We start from the raw sequence: 20,668 nt of genomic DNA on the forward strand, positions 1-20,668 counted from the left end.
TGTACTAATATTAGGCTTAGCTGAAAGTTAACTTCTGTATGCATGTGTTGTTTTTGAGGTAAGTATATAGTTTGAAATTAGGTGAATTGAACATGCAAAAGAAAAACCTTAAAGTATTGAAGTGCATTTTGACTCTGTAATCTGTGATAGATAAGTACATTTGATGATGATGAAGTATGCTATCACTTGGGCTGGAAATGCATCATGTGTTTTGTGTTTATTCATCCTTGCTTTTAGATTTCAAATTGGAACATAAATGTCTACCAGATGGATATTTTTTTTTTTAAATTAATTAACCGGTTGATTAAAAACTGCAGAGTGTTTTGCTGGTAAGAAAAGCTGCATGGAAAGCCCAAGAGCACAGAGTGAGAAAAATCATCAGAGCAGGGAGAGGGACACACAGGACTTTACCTTGGTCTCACTCTGCTGCAGGATCAGGAATGTCCAAATTTGTCCTTTGGGCCTATTATGTTGCCTGCTACTGCAAAATGAGCTGGAGACAGGAAGAGCAGCTCCTTGTAGGTTGCCAGAGAGCTTATCCCAGTAAAGCTTATCCCAGCAAAGTGCTTGCCTTTGCCTGCCTCAAGCTCTGCAGGCTCCATAGCAGGCTGGGGGGGGACTGGCAGTGGAAATCACCTCATGGCATTGGAGCCCTGTGCAGGGAAAATGAAGCACTGGGTAAAATAATGAGCTCCTTGTCTTGGGAACTACCCTCATCCATTCATTTAAGTCCATCCTGTAAAAAGGTTAATGGAAAGAGAAATAGCTCGTGTTGGGTAGTGAAGAGTGAAGCACTTAGAATGTAGTTGGTTGACCTGTGCAGATTAGAATTGATGCTCTGACTGATCTCAGTATCCAGAAGTACACTGGGTTGGAGTGTGGTAGGAGAGGTGAATGATACCACTTGAGGCTTACTGACCTAACTCAGGCCCTGCTAACAGGTTAGGAATTGCTGACTGCTCATGTGACTGGAAGCATTTTTCCCTTAATTTTGAGCGGTGTCAGGAATGAACCTGTTAAAAGACTGTAATGTACGTTCCCATTCCTGCTTCCACCGTGAAGACAAATTAATGTATATTGCAGGATGGAGTGTTATGTGTAGTGCAAAGGCAGAGCTTGAAAGCATTCATTTAGGTATTTTGTATTACGACAGAGAATGCTAATGGGACTCCAGAAAGTAGTGCAGTATTTTATAAAGATCAAGCTGGACTGTAAAACAGCAAACATGGTGATAGTTCATGTGTCTTGGAGCATGTACAGTTGGATGGATTTTTTTATCAGTAACAGCTGTCTAACTTTTTGGTTTAGGTGTAGCTAGGCCCCCTAAAGCTTCCATGCTTCATACCTGCTTTCAGGAGTTCTTACAAAGCCATCTGTTTCTTTGAAGTCTTTTGTCCGCTGCTTTCACACAAACAGAGCATAGCAATATTTTTCCCCATCTCACTGTTAAAACAAATCCTATATTTGTTTTGATTGATTCTTCTAATGCCCATCCTTTGTTACAAGACAGAAGTTTGTTGTATTTTAGCATTGACATGTCCTTAACAGCAGGAGCAGTTTCTTTCTGCAGGGCGCTGCACGGAGGGCAGTTGTGGTAAATAAATATTTTCTGCTGATTTTCTGTGTTCTAGCACAATTCTGCCTCTGCTGTAATCCCAGCCTCTCCGCTACACTAATAAAAATTCTAAAGCATTTCAATTTTCAGTAACTTATTTAATGAGTATTCATATGGCCCTTGATACAGATCTCTGATTTACTTTTCATGCAGAGCCGATTGGCCCAAAGACCATTTTATTCCACCTTATGTCCCCCGTTTCCGAAATGGTTGGGAGCCTCCTTTGCTGAACTTCATGGGAGCTCCGAAGGAGCAAGAACTCAATCATTTGGCTGAGTCTGTGGCAAACGTTGCAGAGCAACAGCGAAAACAAGAGATGAAAAGGATGTCAACCGAGGTGGGTCACTTGGGACAGTGCTCTGTAGATTAGCTGGCAGCAACATCAACTGCTTCCTTCATAAGGAAGGTATTCTGTGATACTGCTGGAGTAACCATCCTCTGGCATCTGCTGCATCAGTGCAAGCTCTTTACACTTACATTAAAGTTGTGTGAAACCAGATACCCGTTCAGCCACCAAAAATGCTGTTAGGAAAAATTTAAGGCTTTTGCCTGCTGCTCTCCTTGAACTTGGGAGGACAGTCCGAGCCCCTAAGGTTCAATTTGATTTGGGGCCTCTGCTATCAGATCCCATTGATTTTGGTCATATTTACTTCAGGCAGTATTTGAACCAAAGTGCTCTCAAATGTGCTCCACATGCACAGGCATGCAGACTAAAGGAAATAAACCCCCCTTTTTTGTGGAATTTTGGACTTAAGCTGCTTCTTCATAAATGTGGAATTGAATATTCCTTTTAATTAATCTCTTAGTACTTGCAATACAGTGGAAGTATTCAGAGGTGCTATCAAGGTAATACATACAAGCCATACAACAATTTAGGCCTACTTCTGAAAAATAACTGCTGACTAGGACAATTATTGTACAAAACTTTTTCCCAACCCTTTTTTTTTTTTCCAAAGGAATGTGGTGAATTTAGCAAAAGTTAGCTTGTTCTATTTAGAGAATGGAAGCATGCACCACCATCTAAAGCCTTCAGAGAAACTAGAAAGCTTTTACTGACCAACTTTATAGTCAGCCCCTTTGTTTCTCAACCAAGACTCTATCCCTATTTTTTCAGTAGAGTTGGTCAGAAAATGAACTTTGCTTTTTGTGAAAATTTTAAGAGTATATGTGGATTTTCTTTTTAATTAACAAAGAAAACCATTGCCTTTTTAAAGATATAAAAATTTTCATTTCTGAAGATTTTTTTGGGGAAGATATAAGACTTAATTTAATTTTTTTGTTTATTTTTCTATGCTGATCTTAGTTTAAATCAAGTGTTAGCTAGTCCAGGGTCCCCTGGTAGCAGCTGTGACATTGAAGGGCACCTAAGAATTTTCTAGGTTCACTTTACAGGTTTTGTCTATCTTCCTCAAGCAGTCTACACTAGTACCATACTTGGAGTACATTTTTGCACAACAATACTGGATTTTATCTTAATTTTGAACTACGTATGGTTTTATGTGCTAGTAAAAATTACATTTGGAAGAATATTGAGGGGAATAATTATTGGCTGTTATGGGATGGTGTTTTCTTGCAGAGCAGCTCTCTTATTGGAAACAATAAAGACCCCCCAGCAAAAGTTTATCAAAACTGCCTAGTCACAGTAAAACTTTATTTTCATGAAAATCTCAGTCAAAAAAAAGGTCTACTCAGCTATAGAGACAAAGAAATTTGGTAAAAAGTCTACCAAGCAAAGGAGGATAATGGTACAGATCTGATTACTTTAAACACTTTTTGGCTTTATGCCTAACAAGATATACAAGAAGAAATGTGCCAAAAACTGAGTTACTGCCGGTGCTTCATTTTGAGCAAAAAAAGCATTTAGTAAAATTAATGGGCACAACAATGTGAAATGTAGCTGTTGCCATTGCTGTCACCTTTTTCCCTAGTCACCTCCCCAGAAAATCTCATTGAACATTTTTTCATTGTTCCCTCCTGCTCTACATTTCCATGCGGACTTTTGTCTAAATTGTGCTCCTTCTAAATAACAACAACAAAAATAATAATAACAGCAGTACTGAAACTTTTTCACTAGTACTGAAAAGAGAATTCTGATGATTCTAAAAATTTCATTTACACATATAAAAACCTAAACCAAATTTGAACAGGGAGAATATATTGAGGTATTTTAGTTGCTTGTGTTTCAAGGAGTAGATTTCACTCTTTTTCATGGTAGTAGGGCTGGTTGCATTGGTAGTTGTTTATGCCAAGTTAGCCTCTTTATCTTAACCTTCAAGACACACAGACATGCACACACACATATATTTATATATATATATCCCAGTTCATTGAAGCTGTTTGTGTGCCTGGCTCCTGGGATGTCAGGCCTTAGTTTCATGACTGTCACTGGTTCCTGCAAGGTCTTGGGCAATTGATTTAACCTTGGTGCCTTGGCTCCCTGTGCCCATGTCTCCTCAGCACATCCCTAGGGGGAAGAGCACACAGAGCTGCTTAATAGCTGTGAAATGCTGTAGGTACTCAGCTGGAAAAAGCTGCATGAGTGCAAAATGCTATTTGGCTGCAGCAAAAAGGCCACCCTGGAGTGGGTGATACCAGAATAATTATTCTTCCTTAAGTCTGCAGTAACAGCTTATTTAATGAAGAGTAATGATGGAAAAGTAAGATGAGAATTTAAGTGTTTGTCTCTTGCCGCCAATTGACCTCGTGTCTCAGTGTGGCATTGATCTCCTGAGGACCACGGCTGCCTGTGGAGAGCTGTGCTGTGCTGGGGGTGGAAAAGGGGGTGCGTGGTGCCATCCTCCCTGATGGGCAGGGGCTGCTCTGGCACCGGGAAAAGAGCTTTGAGGGTTCCCACTCAGGAGAATCTGTCTTTGCCTTTCCATTCTTGAATCTTAAGATCTAACCACACATGCAGCTCCCACTGGAGGGATTTCAAAGTGGAGTCAGTTCAGCAGTGAGGACTGCAAATGGTGATGGAACAAACACCAGAGAGTCCAGTGAGGCTCAGGCGATGCAAATAATTTGTGCGTGAAGTAAAATGAGCTCCTGCTTCCAGGGTGTGTCTTGTGATGTAAGGTATAAACTAGATGACACTTCGGATTTTTTTTCATAGAGGTCTTAATAATACAGTTTTAAAGAATACTCTATGGTGAGAGGAGTTTGTTTGGTTTTAATTTCTTTTCCTAAACCCACAGTCCCCTGCACAATTGTCTCTGAGTGGCAGGTCAGATACTTGGAGGTAGATTTTTCTGTAGCCACCCAGACAGAGATGAAAAAACCAAAACCAAATAATAATTCACAAGAAAACAAGACAAAAAACCTCACCATCAAACGAGGCTTAGAGATTTGGCAATTGCTCTTGAGTCTCAGTGATTCTAACTTGGGCAACTGGATGGTGGTATAAGGAAAAGATACAGAACGAGCAATTTCAATATTATAATATCTAGAAATTAACTGTTTAGCCTCTTTTTGTTTGGAATAATGGTGATTAAAATATTTCTTACTTAGAAGCTGAGCATCACTGCTGGATTTAAAGTGGGTTTTTTAAAAAAAAGAATTTTCTGAAGCCTTGAATCTTCTTATATATGTCCTTGTGATAAATTGTAATGTTTTTTCTTAACTAAATTCCTTGATTATACCAACAGCACAGTCCCATTTGCATCTCTTCATTGACTATAGTCATGTTCAGTGAGAGAGGGACATAAATGAGCCGCTTTATATTATGATCTTGCAAAAGAGTGACAGTTTTACTTGTGAGGCTTTATGTTTTATACAACCATACTGTTGGCTAGCCAGAGGTTTCTGACTTCAAGTGTACACCCAGAACAAAAGCTCAAAGCAGTTTTGCAGTGCAGTTTATTTTAAAGCTGTTCAGCCATTGTTTGTAAGTTGTGTTGCTGTAGTGAACATCCGAGAGATGACATGGACCTTGCCCCGGAGAACTGTTTTTCTAAAGAACATCCACTGCAATATTAATGCAGTGGGATGACACAGGATAGAAATTCTTTTCTTCTTATCCTTTTGATCTCTGTGCTTATGTATTTGAAATGCAGAAGTTATTAACTTTTCATAGCGGAACCGCGGGCACCTGAGGATGCGGGAATGCCGACAGGGACCCTGGGGGTGCGGGATTAAGTGAGTGGGCAGTACCGCTGATGACACTAATGCGCTTTGTGGCTTTGTTTCTCTTTTGTCTTCCAGCCTCCCGGTGTTCCTGACTACCCTCCGTCGGATGGGTATGCATTCAGTAACACAGTTTACAAAAGAGGGCCTCTGCTGGACCAGGGGGCAGCTGTTGCTGCCTTTAAGCAAACTGTTAGCCGACATGTAGATAGGTAACACTGACTCAACGGCGTTCGTGGTGCTGTGGAAAACTGTCCCGACTTTATTGCTGTTGGGGTGGTGGTGTCTGTAATTACCTCTGGTTCTGTCTGCAGCGGGTCATTATTTCTTTTCAGGGAGTGATTCTGGTTAGCAGTGTGTATTCTGCCTTTGCTGCTTCTCTAAGGTGCACCATTAAAATTCTCTTAGTATGATTTCTACGAAACTACCCTGTTTATCTATGATGTTAAATTGATGCTGCTGTCAAAAATGATATAGTGGAATTCCAACTCAATTTTAATTCTGATTTGCTTCATGTTTTTAAATATACTCTTTGCTCTTTTCAGAACTACAAAGAATGACAAGTCTACTCTGAGATTCACTTGTCCTTGTTTTGATTGATTGTTTGATTTGCTTAGCTGCTCACTTAGTGCTCCATAATCTCCTGCTTTTTGTTTTCTGGGCTGGTGTATAAATACCCATTTTCAGAACAGTGACTCTTTGTTTCTTCCATTCTTTTTCAAATATTACAGAGAATGCCCTGAAGTGTTTGCACAGCAACCAGTGCCTTTTTACACATCCCCCCCACCTTCATTTTAGCCTAAAACTGAATAACTTGACAAGATCAAGTGCAAAGCTCCTTAGCCTTGTCTGTGGGCAGAATTTTTACCAGCACAAGCTGTGGAAGTAGATCAGTAAAGAACTGTTGGAATTACTCCCCCATGCCAAACTATATTTCATATAAGCCATATGAACAGTATTTTGGCTTATGTACCGTGGAAGATGTTTAAGCTAAGTTTTTAGGATCAGATTGCTGATCATTAGTTATTGTGATGAAAACCCTTGCATAATTCCCAGTTTTATTTCTGCTTTTTAGCAGTGTGCTAAAAGATCCGGTTATCAATCTGCATGCATCAAATTCCCATGTGGTATGCAGGTCAAAGACTCAATTCTTTTCCTGAACTTTGGACTTACTCTTCATAACAACAATAGCAGAGTAGTCATCTCTTAATTGTTTCTTCAAACTTGGTTGTCTGTTGCATTCTTGTCTCAGGACCAGTCAGCTTGAAATCTAGATGATTTGTACTAAAAATTCCTTTCTCTTATCTGTAACGTGGTAAGGCCTGTTTTGTCCTTTCAGAGCAAGAGTATTCTAGTAAATGTTGTTGCCTCTACTTCAGTTTAGAGAATGAGTCTAATTACATTGAACTGTTGTTGATATCAGTGTATCTGGCTGCAACTGAAAGTCACCCAAGCCTCCTTTGTGGCAGGTAAAGAGAAATGGGTGTTTCTAAGAGGCAGTTCATGAAAGGTGAAATTAGTCTTTTGAAAACTATGAAATGGGACATGCCATAGTGGTGCCTGTTTCTCACCACTGATTGTGGGAAGGAGTCTAGATGGCTGGTACTGATGCAAACATCCACAGTGTGCCCCTGTCTCACAGTCCTTTCAACATGGAACGAGCTTCCCTTTGTTAATTAGCTCTTGAGACACATAAAACAGTGCTTGGTGGGAGCTCATTTCAAGTTGCATTTTGAAGCATCTGCGAACAAAGAGGAATGGGTTTGGGGGAGCAGTGAGAAATTCGTGCTGACTCTTTCCACCATTATTTGCTGGTCCTTGATCAAAGCTGGCATTCCTAATGAGCAGCCTGAAGGTAGTGACCAAGCCACCTGTTCCTGTTGAGGGACAGGTAGGTTACACCTTGTCCATAGAAATTTTAATCACAGGGAATTTCAATGGGATGTATTTCAACACACCAGCACCTCCAAGTAGTGCTTTCCTTGGGTGATGTAAATAAACTGTCAGAATCCTAAACTTTCAGTGTGATATTAGGAATTTCAGGAACTCCAACGCTGAAAGAGTACTAAATAATTTTCAGCAAGTTTTGTGGCATTTCAGAGTTTTATGCTGTGTGGTTTGGTTTTGTGCTGTCATTTGAAGAAGAACTCTCTGGAAGTCTGTACAACCCCCTAGGCTCTCAAGGAGAGTACACTGGAGAGCAAAGGGGTGAAATTGTGGTTTATCTGATAGGCAGTAAGAATCACAGGAGTGGGTGGATGGATGAATGGAGGTAAGTGTTCAGAATATTTGTGTCCAGGGTAAACTGGCTCTTTAGGATAGGCTTGAAGAATTAGTCTCTTCAGAAGCATGCAGCCATTGCCTGGCCCATGTTCTGGGCATGTTGCTAAAAAAGTAAAATGTAGACGTTTATTTTAAATTCTTCCTGAGTGATGTTTCTTGAAGGAATCAGGATGTGGACAATCAGATGTGGACAAGGTAGGAAGACACAGTTATTGAAATCACAGAATCGTAGAATGGTTTGGGTTGGAAGGGGCCCCTGAAAATCATCTCGTTCCACCCTCCTGCAGTGGGCAGGGACACCTTCCACTAGACCAGGTTGCTCAGAGCCCAATCCAACCTGACCTTGAACACTACCAGAGATGGGGCATCTGCAACTTCCATGGGAAACCTATTCCAGTGCCTCAACACTCTCAGAGTAAAGAATTTTTTCCTAATATTGTAATAATCTAAACCTGTCCTCTTTTAATTTAAACCCATTCCCCCTTGTCCTGTCTCTACATGCCCTTGTAATAGTCTTGCCCCATCTTTCCCATAGGGTCCCTTCAGGTAGTAGAGGGATTTTGGAAAGACAGCCTAAAAGTAAAAGCACTGTCAGAGCTGAGATAGTAAGAAAGAAGTTCAAAATTATATACATTTTAGGTGGGTGGCAGAAAAAATTGGATTGCTCACACATTGTTGAGCCTCATAACAGCTATTCTGCAGGTTGGGGTCCATCCCCTGCTTTTCACTCTCTCCTTAAACACTTGTAGTGTTTTGTCTTTCTCTCAAAATAATCTTTCAATCTAAATATGACTCCTCCTTGGTTCTGCTCTTCAAGTCAAGTGAGACAGTTCTCCACAGCCATGCCATAGCCAGGTAACTACTGGATTGCTCAGGCACACCTGGGACCCACAGTTACACAGCGCCAGCATCAGCAACCGTCTGCATTTGTATCCCTGTGCTGTGATGTGTGCAGCATTTCAAGCCATCAGTTGCTGCATGCTTTCATTAGCTGTTCAAAAATATTTATTTATTTTATATTTTATTTTGTATTTTATTTTATATTTATTTAAATTTATTTTATATTTATTTTATTTTATACTTTATTTTATATTTTATTTATTTTACTACTTATTTAGTTTGTTTTACCGCCTGGTATGGATTTATGCAGTTTGGTGTAATTTGCAATAAATAAATAATATTATTGGGGGTGGGGTTTTTTTTTTGGATCTGTTTTGAGTGGGCTGGGAACTTTTCCACTTGAAGAGGTACTACATCAAAAAACCTAGTAGCTTCTTAACCAAAGGCGTTCTGAGTGGGTCATTCCTCATGCAAACAGAAAGATACAGAGCTAAACTGTGGTATGCTTTGTTCTGCCATGAACCCAGTTTGTAACTGCCAAGAAATTATTTCTCATTTTTAATTGATGAAGTAACCTGAGATTGTTAGAGTTGATGGTATCTTATGGTCAGTTAAGAAAACTGATCTGACAGTAGGTGAGTGGTTTTTAGAGTTTAATTCCATTAGGGTTTATGGCAAAAATTTATTCATCTACTATGAATTTGAAACAATTTATGATGAACATTAGAAATATCATTTCATACAAAGCACAAGCTATCAATTATATAGTAAGTATAGTCATTTGCTTCTGTAACAAATTATTGTTTAATCTTCAGTAGGAAAACAAACTAAATATAGTGTACCTATTTATTTTAAAACAATGGCACCTGCTAATCCAAGTCGTTATCATACATCTTGCAAGCAGTGAGCTGATAAAGGTTATCAGTTCTTGAGGTCCATGTGGTTCAACCACCTCTTTCTTTTGTTTTATTTATTTTTTATTTCTTTTTTTGGCATTTAAATCAGTGTATTATGAATAGGCAGTTCTACAGCAGCAACATGTTATGGTTGAGAGGTGGTTTTTTAAAAAAATGTTTTGCAGGTTGTTGGAAGAGGGCATTTATGGTTTTATTTGCTTGAATGTCTCACTGAACAATAGTCTGATCTTTGCTTTGCAGAAACTATGAAGCACACAATAAAGCACAGAGCAAGAAATATGCCAAATGCAAGTACGAATTTGTGGCAAGAAACAACAGTGAGCTTTCTGTCACGAAAGAAGAGATCGTAGAGGTAATTCTGTTTGCAAAGAGAACACAAATTTCTGGTGCTGCTCAAAGCTGAGAGTACCTTTTCTGTGGGCAGTGTGGCTGTCCTTAATGTTTGCTGCAATGTGTCTGATTTATCTCCCTCAATATGGAAAATTCAGTTTAATTTCTTTCACGTCGTTTTTGCGAAGGGTGCTGTAGAGATCCGTGCTGGGAATATATTTGTGGGGTTTTTTTTACATTGTCTCTGGTGTTGCTTTTAAACATTTAGTAGTATTTAAAGAACTGGCTCTGGCAAACACTGTCTGTGTACGCACTGGGTATAGGGAGAGAGGAGTTGATTCCCTGAAGGCGAGATACGTTTGGAAGGAAGGGAGCAACGAAGACAGAAAATGTTGTGAATGGGATCGTACAGCAGGCAGTCAGATTTCTGGCTTTTCCTGGCCATCCTGCTCCAGTTCCGTGTTTACCCAGAAGTGCTGTCTCTCCAAATTTGTCCTCTTCTAGAACAATGCCCTTTTACTTGGGTTATTAATAATTATTTAATCCTTTCGTTGCCAGCATATGGGTTGTAGAGGTGCCAGCCTCTCTGTGCAAGTACTTGATTTTCCTTCCCCTGTGTCTGATCCATCACATGTCTGTCTTTACAGAGCTTCATTACACACTTCTCTTCCATGTCCTTCCTTGAGAGCCCTGTTTCGAAAAGTGCAATACAACCATGTAGAATTAATAATGATGATAATCAAGGAAGATACAGAGGTTTCTTAGGGACATATCTCTGTAAGATCTGTTGGCAGCCACAGAACCTGGCAAAGTTATGGCTTTGTTTTGAAATTATGCACAGCCTAAGTACTGGCAGGAGGAAAGTCAGAAAAAAATATGTAATTAATTTACCAAATTATTTCAGATTCTGGATGACAGAAAGCAGTGGTGGAAGGTTCAGAACAGGAGTGGCAGCACAGGCTTTGTGCCAAACAATATTTTGGATCCTCTGAGGAGTCAAGAAGGTGGTCAGGGATGGCCGGAGCCTGTGTATACCCGCACCATCCAGGTACTGTCTCCTGTTGGGAGCAAAACTTTCCTTTCAAGTGCAAATGTGTGCATGTGGAGGAGGAAGAGGTTCACAGCAGGGCTAAAGTAGTTGCATGTTCCACTGATATGTCAAAAAGCATTTAAATTTCTTGTACAGCATGAGGGTGATTCTGTGTTTCATAGAGTCCAGCTTGAGAATAAATGTGATAGAGACACAACGAAACGTTTTACTTTGTTTGTTTCCTGATTATTTGCTTAGAGGTGGTAATTTGAATCCTAATGGGTCTGTATGTATTTATTTTAATTGCAAATATCCTTTGTGGATTGATAGCTGTTGATGCCAAAGAAGGAGTTTGAATTATTTAAGGTAGGGTCATCTTTGTTTCTCCTAGGAGAGTGAACTGTAGCTTTTCTTTTTATTTTCTGTCTTTGTGTGTCTCTATCTCGGTCTTGATTTTTTTAAATTATTGTAATTTTGTAGTCATAAAAAAGGCATATTTGCTTTTGCATTCCCAAAGCAGGTGTTTTTCAATTACTTTGTCTGTGCATCAATAGCACTTTATTATCCTGACCTAATTCTGGTTTTCTTTCTTTCATGTAGTGGTGTGGAATTAAGATTTTTGTTGTTGTTGTTTCTTTTATGTGTTCAACAGAATTAGAGAGTAAAATACTTTAAAAAAAAGTAATCTTAAATCAGTGCAATTGTCCACCTAAGTAAGGATATACAGGATAAAGTTGTACTGCATATTTTTAGAGAAAATGTAAAGGGAGTCAGAGGCTGCTTAAATAACAGGTTCTATTTTCTAAGACCTGTTTCTTTCCTTTTATTTCCAATGATCTTGAAAGTTTAGGCAAACAAGCTTGGATTAAGCAGAAATTCCAGGCCTACCTCTGAATCAGACTTTTTAAGTCCAAATGCAATCCAAATTTCAGTTAAAACTTGAAGTTTAATTTAATCTAATATTCATTCCTTGTCCCTGCACATTGCAGCTGATGACTGAAAACCCAAAAATGCCATAATGTTTTGCACAATAATGTAGTAGACCTATCTTGGGTCTACTACATGGGCTTGAATCAGACCATTTCTGAGCTTTCCTATCCATAATTGTTTGCCTGTAATGTATTGGCTCATTCTGAATTGATTATGGTTTTACCTGTCTGCGAAATGAAGCATGAATCTAGAGTTCTTTTCAAATCCTGATTTAAAGATCTGACTTGTTTTTTAATTCATGTGCATGTCATTTTGTGTGTTTGGAATTTGCCAACAAGTCCTGAGCAGACCAAGTACAGTTTTGAGTAGAGGTTCTTACGCTGTTCTTTGTAATGCACTGCAGGGTTTGCAGTTTTCTGTTTGAAATAATGACAAGACATGGCATATAATAAAGTAATCATTTCCACAAAGCATTCTCCATGGACCTATAAAAATTAGGGTCAGAGAACAACATTTAACATAAGTTTGTTTCTTTGCCTGCTGGCAGGTTACTCCCTACAGCTTGATCATATTCAAATGTGAGCTTGAAATACTGTGAAATTATTTAAGAATATAATGGATTGCACAAGATAAATGGAGTCTTTACCAAGAATGTCAGTAATGTTGTTCTTAACTTCATGGTGATTATTATAATTTTAGCGCTCCTGAGCGTGCTCATTTGTCTGTTCTCCTGTGATAGATACACGGTTCATTTGGGATCTGTTTGCATAACTCTATTTATTTCCATAACGGCGCTGTGAGACATTGCTGCTATTTCAGAAAGAAATGAGGCATTGAAGGGATGACTGCCTCGCCCAAGGTCAGGCAGGAGAGCTTGTGGGTAGAGCAGGAAATTGAAGCGGTTCCTATCGTTGCCTTTGCCAGACCCTGAACACGAGCAGGCTCAGCACCTGGTGCTGTGCGGCTTTTGCTGCTCTCCTAAGTCATCTTTGGTTTTCAAAAGACTGCCTTCAGAGTGTCCTGTCTGCTGTGGTGTGAGCTGCAGACATGAGCCAGCAGTGTGCCCAGGTGGCCAAGGCGGCCAGTGGCATCCTGGCCTGGATCAGGAACAGTGTGACAGCAGGACCAGGGAAGTGATTCTTCCCCTGTACTCAGCGCTGGTGAGGCCACACCTGGAGTGCTGTGTCCAGTTCTGGGCCCTTCAGTTCAGGAAGGACATTGAGGTGCTGGAGCAGGTCCAGAGAAGAGCAACAAGGCTGGGGAAGGGACTCAAAAGCACAAGTCCCATGAGGAGAGGCTGAGGGAGCTGGGGCTGTTCAGCCTGGAGAAGAGGAGGCTCAGGGGAGACCTCATCACTCTACAACTCCCTGAAAGGAGGTTGTAGCCAGGTGGGGGTTGGTCTCTTCTCCCAGGCAACCAGCAGTAAGACAAGAGGGCATGGTCTTAAGCTGTACCAGGGGAGGTTTAGGTTGGATATTAGGAAGAAATTCTTTACAGAGAAGGTAATCAGACATTGGAGTGGGCTGCCCAGGGAAGTGGTGGATTCTCTGTCCCTGGAGGTTTTTAAGATAAGACTGGGTGTGGCACTCAGTGCCATGGTCTGGTAACCAGGGTGGTAGTGGATCAAGGGTTGGACTTGATGATCTCGGAGGTCCTTTCCAACCCAACTGATTCTGTGATTCTGTGATTCTGTGATAAGTGCTGTGTGCAAGGTTGGTGTCTTCATTTAAAGGCTAATGGCCATCAATGCACTGGGCACCAAAGGATGTTTCTAGATTACTAGGAAGGATTAAGGATTCCACTGAAAGACATAATTATTTCATTTGATTATGCTACAGACAGACACCCTTTCTTTGAGAGGTGGATACCTCATTATCACAGCTATTCTCAGAGATGCAAAGTTTATTTTACTCTCACTGTGTTCCCTTTCCTAGTGACCTCTGAGCCCACACATTAGTTTAGATCCTGATTTTTCACTCAGTCTCTTTCAGGATCCAGGTCTCAGATCGTTACATGAAAGCACTGAGGTGATACTTGCAGGGACATTGCCAGTAATATCCTAGATATTTCATCATCCTTGTGAGTTGGAGGGTGTAATGTTGTCTGTCTTCTGGTCAGTTGAATTAGTTCCAGGCAACAGTATTTTTACTTGTTTGGTACTTTTAGGAGAACATTTTGCTGAATTCTTCTATTTTCTACTAATGTTAGTTATTGTTTATAAGAGTTTTCTGTGGTGTTGGTCATTTAATCTGCCTTTTAGTTTTGAACCAACAGTGGTATTTCACCATCCCATTATGTATGAATATAAACAGTTTCTCAAGCACTCTGATTTCTTAATTTCTACAAGTATTGCTGGTGAACCTATAAAATAATTCATCATAGTATTTCCTGTTTACAGTGCATTTTATTGCCTTTTTTTAATACTCTTGAAAGCAAAGTTTGAAGAAGATAATTGGGATAGAGCTGTGTATCTTGGTGGGCATGTTAATTAATCTCCTGACACCCTTTGTGAGGTGAGACAGTTGTATTATCAGTGATGTGTATGAAATCCTCAGGCATAAAGAGTAAATGTTAAGTCAAATGCAGTCCTGTAGTCTTACTTTAAAAAAACATGACTGTCCACAATGATAGGGTACATAAGAAGCATGTCTAAGGTAGGTAAACACCAAGACAAAGGTCTCCACCTCATTTGGGACAAGTGTCCTTTGCCTTTCTTGGTGATCTACCATCAAAACCTTTCTTTCAAGTCTCTCTGTTTATCAGCTCACCAAAAACACCTCTGTGGGAAGTTGTTTTCCCTCAAGCACAGCGTTTGTGACTCCAAGTTAGTGTCATACTCATCTTTTGCCAACTGGTATCTTTCCTGCAGATCATGAAGTGTTTGATAATGAAGAGATGCACGTGCCAGATGTTCATTTTGCAGTAGCCAATGACATGTCAGAATTCTTGACCAAGGGACAGTATCTTTTTTTATCTCATTTCATATCAAATTCTCTTGAGAGCTTCCATCAGACAAAGACTTACTGAGGGCTTTAAAAAAGAAAAGAAAAAGTTCTTTCCTGTCCGGTTCAAAATTTATCCAATCTCAAAGTATGGGATGCCATGTATTACACAAAAATGTACTGAGTACTTGTAAAAAGGATTTCATTAATGATAAGACTTGAAAGTCCCCAGTTTGTCCATTCCTTCTTTCCCCTTCTTTCCCTTTCTTTCCCTCCCTTTCTTTCCCTCCCTTTCTTTCCCTCCCTTTCTTTCCCTCCCTTTCTTTCCCTCCCTTTCTTTCCCTCCCTTTCTTTCCCTCCCTTTCTTTCCCTCCCTTTCTTTCCTTCTTCCTTCGGGGGATTATTAACCCTAACTAATAACAGTTTGAATAAGTAAATTCTGTCTAAATTTCCTGTAAATTCAGTAAAATCACAAATTGCACCCTGCAAAGATTTATTTTGGTGACTTTTAGTGGGATTTTAATAGGCAGCTGTTTGTGTAACAGCTGAGCCCACCAAAGTAAACTCTGGCTAAAGACCTCACTTGAAATTTTTACTTCCAGTCTTTGGTACCTCATTGGCCCTTTTGGCTGAAGACAAGTGGTTGGTTCTCTCTTCGAATGAGTCTCAGGAAAACACCCAAACCACAATGCTGTTGACAAAACTGAGGCTGAATGCTCTGCATCCCTCTTGGTGGACTCCTGTCACTGTGCAAACAGGAATGTGGCACTAAAATGTCCAGAAAGAGAGTAAACGGGAAGTTCTGTGTCTGTGTTAATGAGAACATTTCCCAGCACTAACACTAGTTGTGGCTGCTTCCAATGCCTCTTTAATGTTAAGTATTTACCATAGCTTGAATATACATATTTCCTTTTTTAATACCAAAATGCATTTGAAAATACATTGTTCTCAGTCTTTTACAATGATCAAGAATTAGGATTGATACCATTAGCACTTTTACTCAAACTTATTATTTTGCTTTCATTAAAAACAGGTTGAACCATACTGAATCTTGGGGGTTTTTTTACAAGATGCAGCCTGTAGTATGTTGAAAACAGCTTTGGGAGTTCATTTTTTTTCCCTGTAAAAGCAAAGGTTTTCTGGCAAGAAATAAGAAAACAAAATTTAGTCCCAGCAAGCTTTTCTGGTGTATCCAGATTTTTAATGAGTGTATGTGTATCATCACAGTTCCAAGGATTTGTTCCAATTTACATGAGTTGACGATTGCAAGTTTATTCTCAAAAGAAATAAAAATATGAGGAAGAAGGAAAAATAAACCCCAGAATTGTTCATTGTTCTTATTGCTGTGAGGAAATGAGTGAGTAGCTAGTCAGCAAATTGTCCAGGGAGGTGATTCTGCCCCTCTGGTCTGCTCCACTGAGTCCCTCTAGTCTGCCCTGATCCCACCTCCAGCTCTGGGGTCCTCAGCACAGGAGGGACATGGACCTGTTGGAGAGAGTCCAGAGGAGGCCACCAAGATGATCAGAGGGATGGAGCACCTCTGCTATCAAGAAAGGCTGAGAATATTGGGATTGTTCAGCCTGGAGGAGAGAAGGCTCTGGGGGAACCTTGTAATTGCCTGTCAGTACCTAAAGGGAGCCCACAGGAGGACTGGAGAGGGATGTTTACAAGGGCATATAGTGATAGGACAGGGTATAGTGGCTTTAATCTTGAAGAGGTTTAGATTATATCTTAGGAAGAAATTCTTTACTGTGAGATTGGTGAGGCACCAGCACAGATAGCCCAGAGAAGTTGTGGATGCCCTATCCCTGGAAGTGTTCAAGGCCAGGTTGAGTCTAGTGGGAAGGTGTCCCTCTTGGGACAGGGGTTTGGAACTGGATGGAGTGTCAAGGTCTCTCCCAACCCGTTCCATGAGTACATGTCTGACAGCAGCGACCTTCATCTCATTTTCTGAGCCACCCAACATTTCTGGAGCTAAAACAAATAAGTGCTTTTCTTAATACCTGCTGTGACTTAACTCTTATTGTTCTACAGTTGAAAGTGTTCTCTACATGCACCTGATGATCTTAAATCCATTGTCAGTTTTTTCTCTGGATTTTTTTTTTTTATTAAACCTCTTTCTAAGTTTTTGTCCGAGTAGGGACTTTGAAAAGAGCTGATTGCTTGTATGGTGTCACATATGTATGTTTTGGAGCCAGCACTCTCTTCCTTATTCAAAACAAGAATATGAGAATAAATCACTATGTGAGTTTCTTAGTGAGTAAGAAGAGTAATAATTAACACTGATGTTCCTTTGTTTTAAATTGCTAATGTGCATGAGGTTTCAGGAGTGATGTGTGAGGCAGTTACTTTTTACCTTTCTGGCAATACTATTTGATGTGATTTACTCCATTTTCCTCACAGCAATTACTGGGAGAGCTTTCAGAGGTAACTGAATTACTCTTCTGATATTGAACCTCCAAAATTAATCTGTTGTACTGTGTAGTTACCAATTCCATAATGCATGTTTGGTTCTTTTTGTAACAATGAATAGAAGTGATGAGATGAATGTGTGGATGTCCTCAAAAGATCTGGAGTTAAAAAAAGAAGAGTTAAAAAAAGAAATGTTAAATGCGATTCAGATATATAATTGGCTTTTGGGCACTGTTCAACAAAATGCAAAATGCAAACTATGGTTTCATCTGTAAATTTAGAATTTGAGTGATGCTTCCAGATTAATTTTTGTTTTTACTCCAGCAAGTTGTTTTGATGAAGCTTATGAGTGCAGTACAACATGTCTTTGAAACCACTCCAGTAGCATCCATTGAGAGCTACATGTGGTTTTTAGCTATCACTTTTTCTGCATTATGATTGTGGTGATGTGTAGTTGATGCCTTGGTTTGTAATGAATCTTCTCTAACATAAAAAAGTTCTACTTTTTCTTTGCATGTTTTTTTGAGTAGATCAAGGGACATGTAGGTACGTTGTGGGGATAACAGTCTAGTAATTGGAATCTGTGGACAAGATTAAAAAACGTGAATATCATTAGAACATTTTAATCTTTGTGAAATTTTTAAATTCATTAACAAGCTTTTGGATATAGCATAGTACATGTATATATCATAAATTATGGTATATTTGCTATATACCTTGTAGGGCGCTCTCTTCCCACCAAAGGGCAAATTTCATAAATATATTTATTCTGCTTGTTCTCTTTTATATTATGCAGTTCACCTTTCTTGTCATTTGACATTTTAAAAAGTATTGTCTTAACATTGAAATAGCAGCACACAGAAAAGTCATGGTTATTTTTTCTTATCTCCCCACAATGCACCGCACAAGGTGGACACAAAACAGTTGAGAGCTGAATGCCTTTGAACAGCTAAATGCTAAGATGAAAACAAATAAACAAAAACGTTTGTTTCAGTAACTGACTGTTACAATTAAAATGAAAAATTTTCTAAGGGAAATAAAAGACTGATTTCTCAGGCTGCAGAAGCCAATGGGGTAAGTTTTCTGCTGGTGTGGCTTCTCTAGCTGCAATGGTACCAGTTTACAGTCATGATAAAATGCCTTGTCCATCAGCTGGACTTAACTGAGTTGGAGATTCCTGTAGCAGGGCAGTTGTTGACATTTCATGAAAGTTTCATTGTTGTCAGGGCAGTGATCTGCCGCTCAGATTCTAACATATGGCTCCTACAAATATTTCCCTACTTGATCTGCTGTAAACCCTCTGCCTCCAAGGAAATAGGGACAGGTATTTCAGGAAGTAGCAATGAATCTGGGGAATGTACTCATCTGTCTTCATAACAAAGCAAACACACTTCTCATAACTAAGAAATGAGGCTTTCCTATTGGGCAAACAAACTTTAATATTGAACTTTCAAGCTGTGTTAGTCCCAAGTTGCAGAGAGGGAGCACTGTTTAACAGTGGGACAGGGAGTGTGAACTGTTTGAAAGAAAAGGGTAGCATAGGTTGCTTATGGACTTGTCTGTCGTTGGGATTGCTTTGGGAAGATATTTGTGCCTTCCTGCAACTGCTGCCATTCCAAAAGCAAAGAAGAAATTTGTTCCCAAAATTACTCTTGAGACACCTGCTAGTTAGTTATCAACAGTAAGATAACTTGTGTGGTTTTAGAACTTTGCATGGATTGGGGGGAAAAGAGACAACAGCCATATTCCAAGAATTGTGGAATTTGGGTTCTTTTTAATTGGATCGTTACATTGAGGCGATATGTAGTGATCACACTGACAGCTGAAAAGACACAACTGAATGGAGAGGAGGAAGAGGAACCTCTTTAATACTGTCTGCAGTTCAAGAAACACTGTGTTATCTTAATCCTACTGACATTTGTAACTTAAAGCCTTTGCTGGGCTTAGGTTTGGCTGGGTATATTCATTTTTCACTGGTTTTTTTTTACATAACATCTCTAAAATACACATTTTTACACTGATGAAGTTCAATAATTCAGAAATTTTGAATGCTATTAAAAAGTGCCAGGTAATAGAGGTTTGGGATTTAAAAACAGTTTTGTTTATAGAATTCACCTGTTTGACAAAAGGAAAAGTATTTCAGATGATTCTATTGCTGTGAGCTTTGTGTCCCACAGAGAAGGAAATTGATGGCAAACATTGATGCCAGATCAAGTTTTGGCGAATTTTGGAGCTGTATCTGGCAAGTAAGATGCCTTTGTGTAATAAATGACATCAATTGGTACAATGCATCCCAGCAGAAACCCGAGTTTGATGTCAAGATTTTGCTGTCGAACTAAAAGTCTCTCTGCGTCTTTTCAGAAACAGAGGACGGACTATGTAGGAAAACAATCTGACCCGGTTCCTGCTACTCCTTCGCCACCTCCCACACCTGCTCCTGTCCCCGTGGCTGTCCCCCTCCCTCCCAGTGCTCCAGCACCTATTCCAGTTCCCGTGCCCAAGGCACCAGCAGCCGTCAGCCGCCAAAGCAGCACCTCCAGCGACAGCGGTGGGAGCGTTGCACGAGACACTCAGAGGCAGAAGCAAATTCCTGTGGATCGTAAGTTTGCCTAAGAAACAAGACAAAAAGTATTTCTCCCGTTCCCGTGTGTTTTGCTCGCTCCTAGAATTCCTTAAAATTGTGTTTCAGATAAAATTTTAATGAAAAATTTAGTTTTAACCCCATGTTTAAAATACGGATTTTCTGTGCTTGTTCTGACGCTCCGTGATCATATTGGTAAGTAGGGACAGAACATTCATCACTTGTCCCAGTCTTAAATCTTCTCCTTTTATGAATGTCAGGGATCTCTAGTCAGTGACTTTCAACACTGGAAATGCCCATGCTGGTGTTCTGGCTAATGTACGTTTTCCACCTAAACTCACTGCTGTGTTACAACCTAAATGCTTTTTAAAGTGTTTTTACGCTTCAGTGCATGAACATCCATAGTTCTAGGTCACTTGCACCATTCTAAAACATGTATCCAAGGCTTGCAAGAAGACTTGGATACATCAGAAGGTCTGGCTGATGCATAGAACCATGTTGTAATAGTGTTGTTGGAGGCTCATCTTGTGGTGAGGTCCCCCTGGCTTGATCAAAGCAGCAGCAACTGGCAAGCCATGGAACTTTCATGCCCTTGTCTTATGAGGTAGCTCTTTAGCTGGAAAAGCTTGGTAATGCACATCCAACAGTGTGTGGTTGTCATGAAAA

The 20,668-nt window shown here is 39.8% G+C and overlaps 1 protein-coding gene across 4 annotated transcripts in view; it reads left to right on the forward strand.

Moving 5' to 3' along the window:
- EPS8 (epidermal growth factor receptor pathway substrate 8) overlaps positions 1-20,668 on the forward strand; it is a 136,289-nt gene that overhangs the window by 106,221 nt on the left and 9,400 nt on the right. For 3 of the 4 annotated variants that reach the window (XM_032687235.1, XM_032687232.1, XM_032687234.1), the window contains 5 exons: positions 1,769-1,952; positions 5,816-5,949; positions 10,018-10,129; positions 11,012-11,155; positions 19,783-20,020. In XM_032687235.1, coding sequence (XP_032543126.1) covers positions 1,769-1,952; positions 5,816-5,949; positions 10,018-10,129; positions 11,012-11,155; positions 19,783-20,020 — 812 coding nt within the window. The remainder of the gene's footprint in view (positions 1-1,768; positions 1,953-5,815; positions 5,950-10,017; positions 10,130-11,011; positions 11,156-19,782; positions 20,021-20,668) is intronic. The other variant, XM_032687236.1, reaches the window with a different exon arrangement.

Source organism: Chiroxiphia lanceolata, chromosome 5 (genome assembly GCF_009829145.1).
Source record: "Chiroxiphia lanceolata isolate bChiLan1 chromosome 5, bChiLan1.pri, whole genome shotgun sequence".
Classification (NCBI taxonomy): domain Eukaryota; kingdom Metazoa; phylum Chordata; class Aves; order Passeriformes; family Pipridae; genus Chiroxiphia; species Chiroxiphia lanceolata.